The sequence below is a fragment of the Hemicordylus capensis genome, chromosome 4 (genome assembly GCF_027244095.1).
Source record: "Hemicordylus capensis ecotype Gifberg chromosome 4, rHemCap1.1.pri, whole genome shotgun sequence".
Lineage (NCBI taxonomy): Eukaryota > Metazoa > Chordata > Lepidosauria > Squamata > Cordylidae > Hemicordylus > Hemicordylus capensis.
Genome location: NC_069660.1, coordinates 232,300,239 through 232,312,269, shown reverse-complemented (window position 1 = coordinate 232,312,269; position 12,031 = coordinate 232,300,239). Strand labels below are relative to the sequence as shown.

The following is a 12,031-nucleotide window of genomic DNA, read 5'->3' as shown; positions in this document are numbered from 1 at the left end:
AGCTCCAGCATGCCCTGCACGAGCATGCAGGGCATGCTGGCAAGACCCCCGGAGCTGGGAGGCGGCTTTTCACCTCCCCTCCGGGGGTATCCTCATGACAATTGGCTACCTACATGAGTGCCGGCTCCGTGACAGAGCCGGCAGGGGCTGGGGGGAGCGGGGGCCAATTGGCACCCAGAAGCTCCGGCATGCCCTGCTCGAGCGTGCAGGGCATGCTGGAGAGACACCCGGAGCTGGGAGGTGGTTTTACGCCTCTCCTCTGGGGGTCTCCTCATGAGTAGCCACAGCATGGAACCACGCCGCGGCTACTCACGATCAACAAAACCGGGTTTAGGGGCGGGCTGCTTAGGCAGGTTAACCGCCTGGGAGCCACCGGGCGTGGGAGGCAACCCCTAGCCCGATTTTGCCTGATCATGGGAATAGCCCCAAAATGTTAAGCTATCCTTGTAACACTCTATATGGGAAAATTTACTGGCTGACAACCTGACTAGCTTGTCCTATTAATTTCAATGGGACTTCCATTGAGTAATTTAATCAGGCTGTCTTCACTGTAATTCTCCCATATGTGGATACTATCACAAACCTCTTAAAGCAACAGTTAAAATTAATACTGTGGTGATTTTACTGAATCAAAAGTTAGACTCAGGCTGGCCTAAATAGGATAGGTTTTAAGTACAGTAGCTCTATGATGCATTCTTATTATTAACACTTGGTTACCAAGTTTACTTATCAATAAAGATAATATCAAGTTATTTTCTATGTGTTCCCATGAATGATCAGGGAGTTAAAACAAGGTTCATAGACCGCATTCTACAAATTCTTAGTCCTGAGAAACGTCACTGAAATCCTGTCACAGAGGATGTTGTTTGTGGCTTGCAACAACAAAGTAATGTAATAAGATTTAAGGGTCAGTCAAAAAGAAAATGGAGGCAACCTTCACCAAACCTGCTTTGGTCTATTACTTTGCCTGCAAAGCCCATAAGAATAATAGGAAAGGAAAGATTGTGCTGTCAGGTCAGTGTTGACTCCTGGCGACCACAGACCCATGTGGTTTTCTTGGTAGTATACAGAAGGGATTTGCCATTGCCTTCTCCTGTACAGTATGAGATTATGCCTTTCAGCACCTTCCTATATTGTGGCTGCCCGATATCGGAGTTTCCCATATTCTGGGAAACACACCAGTGGGGATTCAAACCAACAGCCTCCTGCTCTCTAGGCAGGTTGCTTCCCTGTTGCACCATTAGGTGGCATACCACAAGAATAGTAGCAGAGCCAAAGTGGACATTGCTTGCAGGACCCAAAATATGGCCTCAACACAGGGCTCTTCCCTTTGACTTTGAATTTTCTTGTTCAGAAAACTTTTGCACTTCCAGTTTAATTTTAAAATGCTGAACTGTGTTAGAAGCTTCTAATGCAGATACTGCCTGAGTTGAAGAACACCGTCCCTGTCACAAAGACAACAGCAGTCTTTGTAATCAAGAAACAGGCCATGGTGTTCAAAAGCTCTAGAGCAGCTACTTCCTAAGTTTCCTAGGGAAACCATTTGGTTCTCTAGACAAAACTGTTTTCTTTCTTCACATAATACAGTATGGAACGTTCTCCTAAAAATAAATTCTATTGACCCAAGTTCTTCACTGAGAAAGAGAAAACATCTCAATGAGTATAATTTTTGTTCCACACCAATTTGGCTCTTGTTCTCTTCTCAAAGGCTGCCAAGAGATGGCATAATCTTGCAAAAATGAGAAATGACATGTGTGTATGGTGTGTGTGGGTGTGTGTGTATGTGTGTGTGTGAGAGAGAGAGAGAGAGAGAGAGAGAGATCTGGTTCCTCATGATGTTAGGCAGTTATAAAACACAGTTTGACTGGCTGGTTAGACTGAGTTTACAGCTCCTCAGCACCACTGGAGTAGTTAAAAGCAGACATAACATGCCAGTAAATCTAGCCCAAGGGAGGAAATTGCTGCCAAATGTGAAGTCTGTTTTGTGATACAAACAGTTTGTGGAAAACTAGGGCTTAGTCTTGCCTCCTCCCAGCCGATTTCACATTGGCCATCAAACAACCAGCAGACGGTAGTGACACTTGGCAACTCCCCGCCTGGCTGGGATTCATACTGATAGCCTAGAAATGAAAGGCCCTTTATCCTATTACCAATCCCCTGAGCTATCCAGTGCCCATCTGGAAAAGAACGTAAAGATTCACACAGCTTTATTTTCAAAGGCAGCAAAAGTAATTACGAGGTTTTTGTTTAGGGGCGGGGAGGGCAAGGGAGGGGGAAAAACGGGCTTACTAGACCAAATATCTCTTTTCATTTAAAATAATCTCTCTCTGCAAGTGTAACAGACTGTACAGACATTTTACAAGAATAAACCAACTTCTTTGATTCCTATCTACAAACTCAAGAGCCTGGGGATCCTTAGTGCAAACTATTGCTGACCTGCAGCATCTAAATCAGTAAACTTTGGATATCCTAACCGGTCCATTAGAGATGAACAGATATCCTCTATCTGCTTAATTTCCTCACGAGGCATCTTACGCTGCCAGGCATGGATGCTCGCTGGGGAGATTTCTCCCTCGTATGGAAGGTAGAAAAGATTGGTGGATGTGGCGAATAATATTTGGTTTAAGCTGGCAGGTGACAGAGGAATGCCCAGAAAGGCATAGATGGCTTCGGCCACCTTCTGGGGAAAGCTGACAATATCTTCAAACTTGAGCAACTGATAATTTGCCGGCAGCAAATCCCCATTGACTCTCAGGGCTGCTGCTGTGTTTGCCAGCCACAAATGGGACATCACAGAGACTGCGTTTGAATTTGAATCTGAGAGCTCTGCCTTCAGTGATTCATATTCAAAGGCATAGCCGGAATTTAAGCTGCACTTTTCTTTCCTGCCGTCTGCTTTAAATAGCATCGCTAAGCGCTGAGGGACCTTCCTCAAGGAGTAAAGGCTGGGCTGGCTTTTGTATAACATTGAGTAGATCCATGATCGAGGGTCCCGGACTACATAGAGTGCTCTCAGTGAAGGGCCTATGATTTCTCGGAAGAAAGGAAGCTTTAATGTCCAGCTTCCACTGCTCAGGCTAAGCACAGGGCGTGCACTGGGATAAAAGGCTAGGTGTTTCTTCAGTTCCCGAATGTATTCAGCATCTTTGTCTGTACTCCCTCTCAATCGGCTTCTTTGTTCTGCGATGGATTCTCTTTTCCTGGGCCTCCTCTTTTTGTCTTTACTGGTGATAGAACGTTGAATGGACTTACTTCCACTGGTTTCATGTAAATGGATATTTTGTAAATGAAGTTTGGTGTCTTTGACTAGAGACTGCAGCCAGCCCCGGAGTAGATGGAAGCGGCCACTCTGGACATCAGATGCTTTCCATTCACAGGTATCTACAAAGGAGTCAATCTCAAATTCCATTTCAGGAACATCCAGGTAGCCTGCAGGGATCCTGATATAGATGAAGTCACTGCTGTTGAAAAACAGTTGCTTCAGAATTTCTGCACCAGAACTGGGAAGAGAGGTAATGATGACATCTGGCAAACTCACAGAATGTCCTTGGTCCTTCTCTATGTAGTGTTCTGTCCTTGCCTTGTCACTATTCCATTTCGCACAGATTGGTTGGGTGCAAGAGCTCCACACATCAACTAGTTCAACAAACCACAATGTGATTACCAGGATTAGGATCCAACGCAAAAGCTTGCTGAAGGAAATGTAAAAACGCCATTGAAAAGCCAAAATGGCCAAGCTAATCCCCAAAATCAGCCCAGCTATTATATTCACTTTAAATCCAAATGGAAAGACATTTCTGTTATTTGTTACTTGCTTTTCTATAGCTTCAGTGCCCAGGCCAAATCTTGTCACTTTTCCTTGACTAGCTACTTTAGCATAACCACCAAATCCTAAGTAATTGAACCTCATCATTAGATTTAAATAGTCAGTTACAACAGACACAACCGTTTCTGTATTGTTGACATTTAGAGAAATCTGAAACCCTGATTGGGCATCATCAATAAACCTACAATTGGAAATATTGACATAAGGCCCATAGAATATGTAGGCAATTCTTGCAGTAGTACCCTTTGCAGAGAAAGTGACATTTACAAACTGTGTCCATCTCTTTTTGAACTCTGCTGCCTGCTCTGCCTCCTGTATCCTAGCAATGGGACTATTTCCATGATGGTCAAACCAAAACATTTTATAGTGAGCATCCCACACATCCATCATGGCTCCATTGTATTTGTTCATAAACGTATACGGTACGTACTTAAAGTCAATGTCAAGGTTATGAAAAAAGGCACTGATGGAGCTGATGGGAGAGTCTTCCTCCTTCTCCACGTGGTCTACAACTAGCAACATCTGGGGGTTTAGCAGGAGCAAAGAGCGGTATACACTTTTCAATTTCATGGCGGAAGAGTATGCAGACGCTGCCTCACCACTCACAAACATCATATCCTCGTGCTGAGAGGATGTGATAATCTCACCAGCTGCATCTCCAACTTCTTCCCCAGTCCACTTCAGCCACTGTGTGCATTCCCCAAGCTGACCCTCCCAAGGCTGATTGCACTGACTCGTTGGGGACGGAGCAAACACCAAGACATTATTCAAGTGGCTGAGCTTGGGTCCATAGAGAGCCTCAGAGACAAACACCTGACCATTAGGAGCAAAAGTAAAAGAATTTTGATCTGGATGCTCATGGCCCGGGTTGAAGCTCCACCACCCATCAATCCAAGAATACGGCTGGAAGTGAACTATGTCGTACACAGCACGGCCACCCAGCTTTCCAGATTTAAAGGAAACAAAGGTGTTTGTCTGAGAAGTTGGCAGCCCTGCTCCGTATGTAACAACACCCCAGTTTGGGAACACATGCATTTTAGCATTGCCATACTCAGGTGGAGGGTGGGGAGTTAGCCCTGGGTCATACCATATGTACTCTGTGTGAAGGGTGCTCCACCTCTGGGCAGTGGATGGCACCATGGGACCATCCTTGGGCCGGTGCTTTCTAATTTGTTGTGAAAGCCAATTGCCAACCCCATTCTTCAATACAAACCTATCTAGGAAAACTAACTGGCTTTCAGGACCATAAAACCAATTGTAATTGGAATCAGCAATACCGACAGTCCTCTGGAAGCCTGGCAAAAGTGTGGCATAATAAAACCAAAAGTGCATTTTGAGCCAGTTGTTTTCAAGATTGTTAATTCCAAAGTGGCGCTGTGCCAGAAAAATATACTGGGTAATTGATTTAGCTGTGTAACTACCGTAAGCCACCCCTTCATCTAACGAGCCATCAACAATGTGATTGAGCAAAAACATGGTTTTCTCCATCACATCCACTACAGCATGCTTCCAAGTGTTTGCCCTGGATTCGATGCCTCCTCCAGTTACCAGGGCCCCTGTGAGCAATGCTAGCATATTAGTGGCTTGGTGATTATGAAGAAGTTGCTTGCCCCAGGCTCGGACTTTGGAATATTCATACATTTGCTCACTCACAGCCCATATCTTGGCAAAGTACTTTTGCCTTCTGAGATCATCCAGTGAAACATACAAGAAATCAAAGGCAGTGGCAAAACCAGTTAAGGAGTGCCCAAGAGGAACTTCATCACCTGGAGCATTCTCAACCAGCCAGTCTTTGTATCCAGCCATTCTGTCCATATATTCTATCACAAAATCAAAGGCAGCTTTATCTTCTGGGCACAGGAGACAATAAAATGCTAAGGGAGGCAGATTGTTCCCATAGATCTCATTCCACTTTGCAGCAAAATCGGCATGCTTGGGTGGAGGTAGGTAGTAGGAAGGATTGGACAGCATCACTGAAACTGCACTTCGGATGGCTCGAAAAAGTTGCAGGTGGCTTGTGCGAGATTTCTGCTTCAGTGCCAGGATCTCTTCAGCATTAAAATACAAGCTGGGATGAAGCGCTACTTTCTTCATCTTCTGACTATCCTTGAAGTCTTCCAATGTTTGTTTCTCATACTGATTGAGATCCTCCGTAAAAGTCACCCAGTCAGAGTAATTGCTTACAGAGACTTCAAAAGTGGAAACTGCCAACATTACTAACGCTAGGAATAAAGAATGTCCTGTAAACATTAGAGCCATGATCCATTAGGCAGTTTCCTCCCCTCAGGCATACACCTCTTTGAAAAATACAGTGCTCAGATTTCAAACACAAATCCAATGACCAGAATGGGAAATAGACTTGAAAGCTTTTACATTAAAAAACAACACAAAAAACCACTTATGCCACAAGGGACACACAGTTTTTGATGGTGGTCTCAGGCAGAGCACTAAAACAATGTTCAACTAGAGGTGCATTGAGGAGACACTATACAGACACAATGATAATGTATTGGGCTATAGAGATCTCTCACCACCTTTCATGTACACCATAGAAATGAATAAATTGATGTTAAACGTTTGACCATCTTTTAAGCTATCAAGTGTAGTGAGGGAAATCATGTCCAGCATGTTAGTTTTGTATTCTTAAAAAAACAAAAATAACACCACTCTGGTTATAGAAAAAGTTAGTGATAATATTACATGTGTAAACAAAATTTGTGTGGAAGAGGTGAAATATTGAATCCATGTCATTTCCTTTTTTGTGCTCGCATACTGTACAAAAAAAAAGTTTGTTCTTTTTTCTGCAAAGGAAAAAAGACTCAGCAAAAGATCTGTCCGCCAATTTTGGCAGGTCTTCCACCATTCAATTTGGCAGAGTTGCCACTTGTTCACCTCCATTTATGAAAGGTGGGTTCAGTTTGGTCATCACGTAGCAGTGTAGTGGCTTTCCCGTCTTCTTTCATTATCTTCATGTTCTTATCAGTCTGTGAAATCTAATCCCTGTCTTGGAGTTTCAATTAACTCTGCTCTTCACACCAGAAAGCCAAATGAAATATACACATAGAGACACACAGATCACAACGGGGTTTTTTTCCAATAGCTGGTTCTGTATTCTGTTCACTTTGCATGTTGATCTAGTCTGTGGAGACACAAGATGAAAATCCTTCAAAAATGTACAGGTACGGTTTTGTTTAGCAACTACTGAAAATAATTTTTTAAAAGGTTCTTCAACCAATGAATATCAGAATTAAAATGATGTATCTTGAAGAATGTTCTGCACACTTCTATTTTAAAGCACATTTTCTATCTACTTTTAAAACAAATTTTCCTTATACTTGTTCAACCATTCAGAACTGGAAGTTCCCACACATTAGTGCTAAAATGGCATTACAATTTCTCGATCCCACTGAATGTATTGCACATTAGACTTGGAAAAGAACATTCGAAGATGCATTAATTATAATCAAAATAATATTTTGGAGAATTATTCTATCCATTCTATTAAATACATTGACGAACATTTATTTCCAAGTCTATTGAACATTATACCAGAGTTTGAACAGCCAGCCTTTCTTTAGAAGCAAAGTCTAGAATGCTGATCGGTATCTTCCAGAGTGGTTAGTGCCTTTTAACTTGTCATCTAAATATGGAGCTAAACTCGAAAAACCAAGTATGTGCCAACAGACCATTCCAAATGCCTGCTTTATAACCTACAGTACAAACTGGCTTTTCGATTTTTTTTGGTTCCCCAAATGCAGTTGTTGTGTGTATATTTTATATTTCAAGGCAATAAGAGAGTTTCCCCTCCGCCTCACCTGTGACTCAATATGGTGTGCTTGCTTGCAAGTCACCAGAGGGCGCTATGAGCTAATTAGTACACTACAGAATGACTCCGGGCTGGAGAACTTAGAACAAGTTTTCTTTGCCAACAGCTGCAAATATTTAAAAGTCATCGCCGACAGGAGGTCGGCCATACAGAACAAAAATCTCCCCTACCTGCTTGGTTAAACAAAGGAAGAAAAAGTTTTAAAACCCCACAACTTACCTAAGTAGCCTGGGTTTTTTTTGGATTGCATCCCATTCAATGCCGATGACAGTGTATTAGGGGGAAATGGTAAGTATACATAAATTTCCGGTTGCCACATAGCAATTGTCTCTAGAATCAAGAGGGAATCTTCCCCTCCCCCTCCACATTTACTTTGTATTGTCCAGTTTCAAAACAAAAACAACAGCCGGATAGGTTGAACTTCAGGTGCCCATCAAAAGATGCTGTCCTCAAAATACCGCCGCCAGTCCGTTATATGCCCCGTCTCTTTGCTTTCCAAAACACTGTAGAATTCTAAATACAGTTCGAACTCCAACACCAGGCAGCCCTATCACAGTCTTAGCGCGTGGAAGAAGCCAGTTAGTGATATTAATAAAGCTCCAAAGTGGTGATGCAAACTGTAACGGAGAAAGGATTTTTTTACCCCTGCAGAGGGGAGGGAAAGAAAAAAAGAAAAAACCCAGCCACTTATGTACTAATCTTTCAGGGGTTGATACCAATCCAACTCCTGCAAAGAACTTGACTCCTGCAGAGGCGATCCAGCTGAGGATGCGACTAGGGCAGACTCTGCCTGAAGTCGTGGAGGCTTCTCCGGCTGAGACTTAGCCATGTTTCTTCCCTTCGGCTGGTGACACCCGGTGTCTCTGTCTCTCCGCTTCAGCGATCAGCTCAGCCGCTGCAGCTGGCAGTTCGAGAGAGCTACAGACAGCAGAGAAGCCAGCAGACCAGAGGCGGCGGCGGCGGCGGCGGCTTCCTCAAGCCAGGCGGAGCTAAGGCGGGTCTTACAGGCTTCGCAATAGCAAGACGCGGCTCCTTTTCGGCTCCACTTTCTAGCGCCTGCTGCCCCCCCCCCCCACACTGAGCATGTGCGAAGGCTTCAGGCGAACCCTTTGCCAGCTTGGAACTGACGCTGCTCTTCTTTTGCCTTGAACGATCAGCTCTTGAAAGGTGAAGAAGGGAAAGAAAAAAAGGGGGCTTAGTTGGCGACTGAGGGGCTAGAAGGAGCTGGCTGTGAAAAGAAGGGAGGAAAGGCAGTGCATGAAGTGGGAGCCTGAAGAGAGGGCACAATGCAGAGGAGAAAGCCAAAGCCTTATTCACACAGGAAGCTTCCTTCTACTGAGCCCAGGCCATTGGTCCCTCTAGCTCAGTATTGTCTACACAGGCTGGCAGCAGCTTCTCCAAGATTACAGGCAGGAGTCTCGCTCAGCCCTCTCTGGAGATACCTGGCAGGGAACTCTGAACCTTCTGCATGCAAGCATGTAGAGGCTCTTCCCAGAGTGGCCCCATCCTCTAAGGCAGGGGTTCCCAATCTGTGGTACTCCAGATGTTGCTGAACTACAGTTCCCATTACCTCAGCTACAATTTATTATGGCTGGGGATGAAGGGAGTTGTAGTTCAGTAGCATCTGGGAATGCATGCCCTAAGCGGAATATTGTAGTGCTCACATGTAATCTCCCATTCAAATGCAAACCAGGGCAGACCCTGCTTAGCAAAGGGGACAATTCATGCTTGCTACCACAAGACCAGCTCTCCTCTTCTTTATTTGATCCTGGTCTCTTCACAGCTTGAAGTGCCTTAAAACAAAAAAATTAATACCCAAACATTGCTGTATTTAAAACAACCACCTGAAATTAAACGATACTATTCAGAACAAACAACTAATGACCTAGGAAATTAACCCAATTTAATAAAATCAGTGGTCAAAAGCCTTATTAGATATATTTTGCAATTGCACACCCTTTGGAAGGCTGGAGGACAACCAAAACGTGCACATCTTCAAGGCCATAATCCTACAACCTCAGGGTAGTGCAGGTCCTGCACTTTGCAGCAAAGAATCTGTGAAGTGAAATCTAAGGAGGCTCTGAGAGGTAGTGTGACAGCTGCTGCAGAATGGTTTGTCTATGCTGTCAGTTTTAGACATCAATCAGAAGGTGAACAGCAACATTGTGTATTAAGTGAATTCAGGGGTGGGCAAATTTGGCCCACCAAATGTGGTTGGACTATAATTATTTATTATGTATCTATTTAAATTATATACCACTTGACTCCAAAGGCTCTAGGCTGTTCACAAAAGTAAATACAGTAAAAGCAAAATAAAACAAACATTAAAACAACAACAACAACAACAACAACAATAATTCAATTTCTATACCGCCCTTCCAATAATGGCTCAGGGCGGTTTACAAAGAGAAATAACAAACAAATAAGATGGCAAATAAGAATGTTTTCAATGTAGAACAATTGAAAACATTCACAGATTACTAAAAGCCAGGCTAAAAAGATGTGTTTTAAGGGCTCTTTTAAAGGGGGGTAGTAACACAGCGTGGAAGTAACTTGCCAAGAAAACAAGGTGTTGCTGGTTCGAATCCCCACTGGTATGTTTCCCAGACTATGGGAAACACCTATATCGGGCAGCAGCGATATAGGAAGATGCTGAAAGGCATCATCTCATACTGTGAGAGAGGAGGCAATGGTAAACCCCTCCTGTATTCTACTAAAAGAAAACCACATGGCTCTGTGGTCGCCAGGATTCGACACCGATTCGACAGCACAACTTTATAGCCACCTAATTGTGCAGTGGGGAAATGACTTGACTAGCAAGCCAGAAGTTGCCAGTTTGAATCCCTGATGGTATGTTTCCTAGATGATAGGAAACACCTTTTTTGGGCAGCAGCAATATAGGAAGATGCTGAAAGGCATCATCTCATACTGTGTGGGAGATGGCAATGGTAAATCTCTCCTGTATTCTACCAAAGACAATTACAGGGCTCTGTGGTCACCAGGAGTTGACACCAACTCGACGGCACACTTTACCTTTTTAAAGATGTTTTATTATGACAGCAATGAATGCACCACTGAGAGACCTTAAAGGCCAAGTTGAAGACAGATCATTCTGGAGAGAATCTATATATCTATGTATTATGAACCCCACCGCCCATTGAGATCATCAGGAGAGGTCCGTCTGCATTTGCCACCAGCTCGTCTGGTGGCTACTCAGGGACGGGCCTTCTCCGTTGCTGCCTTGAGGCTTTGGAATGCGCTCCCTAGTGAAATAAGAGCCTCCCCATTTCTGACTGTTTTTAAAAAGTCTTTAAAGACGCATCTGTTCACCCAGGCTTTTAACTGATATTGTTTTGATTGTTTTTAATGTTGTGTTAGAATATTGTTTTAAAAAATTTAAATTGTTGTGTTTTCAATTTCTTGTTTTTGTTTTTAACGAATGTTTTAATGTTTCATCTTGTTGTAAACTGCCCAGAGATGTAAGTTTTGGGTGATATAAAAATATATAAAATAAAAAATAAGTAAGTAAATAAATAAATAAATAAATGTGGTCGCTAAGAGTCGACACCTTGGCGGCACTTAATCAATCAGTCAAAGACACTGAATCCTGAACGGCTATAGGGAGCGCATCCCAGGAGCGACTACAGAGAAGACCCACTCCTGAGTCACTGCCAGACAAGCTGGCGGCACCCAGAGATGGACCTCTCTCAATGACCTTAATGAGCATTGGGATCAAACAGAAGAAGGCACTCTTCCAGGTTTCTTGGTCCTAAGCAATTTAGGCCTTAAAAGGTAATTACCACACTTTTTATTTTGCCCAGAAACCTGTTGGTAGCTAATACAGTTACTTTAAAACAGGCAGAATATGGTCTCTCTGAGAAACCTTGGAGAACTATTTATTGTGGCTGGGGATGATGGGAGTTGTAGTTCATCCACAGCTGGAGGGCCAAGTATACCAACCCCTGAGCTAGAACATCTTCAAGGGGAACTCCACATATGGTGTACTGCAGCAGTTTTTCTCAATACTACAAAAGCATAATTAGGCTTGAAAAGAATGCAACCAAACTGAGAGAAGGAAGAGATGGAGACATAGAAGAGAATGTAGTTTTCAAATGAAAACAGGAACCAAAGCTGTTACCTTAGGGGGCAGGCGGCAGCAGAGGATCTTGGATCCTGAGGATCAGTGAGGCAAAAGGAGAGGGACGTCATAACAGAGGAAGTCACCAGGTGTAAGAAAATGATGTTAAATTGCAAAGTCTACCATCATCCATAGTGATAAATGTGCAGGATGGTGGGGGTGAACTGCACCATGCTCATCACTGCCACTTACAGTAATTGCAGTAGGAGACTTGTGTACAAGAAACCACCAGGAGGATAGC

General features: G+C 43.5%; 1 protein-coding gene across 1 annotated transcript; it reads right to left on the bottom strand.

Moving 5' to 3' along the window:
- Positions 1 to 2,190: 2,190 nt before the first annotated feature.
- On the bottom strand, positions 2,191 to 8,716 carry DSEL (dermatan sulfate epimerase like). The gene is made up of 2 exons (XM_053250684.1): positions 7,872 to 8,716; positions 2,191 to 6,965 (listed from the first exon to the last, which is right to left on the bottom strand). Exon 2 carries the CDS (start codon positions 6,083 to 6,085, stop codon positions 2,426 to 2,428), a length of 3,660 nt encoding a protein of 1,219 aa, XP_053106659.1. The 5' UTR covers positions 6,086 to 6,965; positions 7,872 to 8,716; the 3' UTR covers positions 2,191 to 2,425.
- Between the last annotated feature and the right edge of the window lie 3,315 nt (positions 8,717 to 12,031).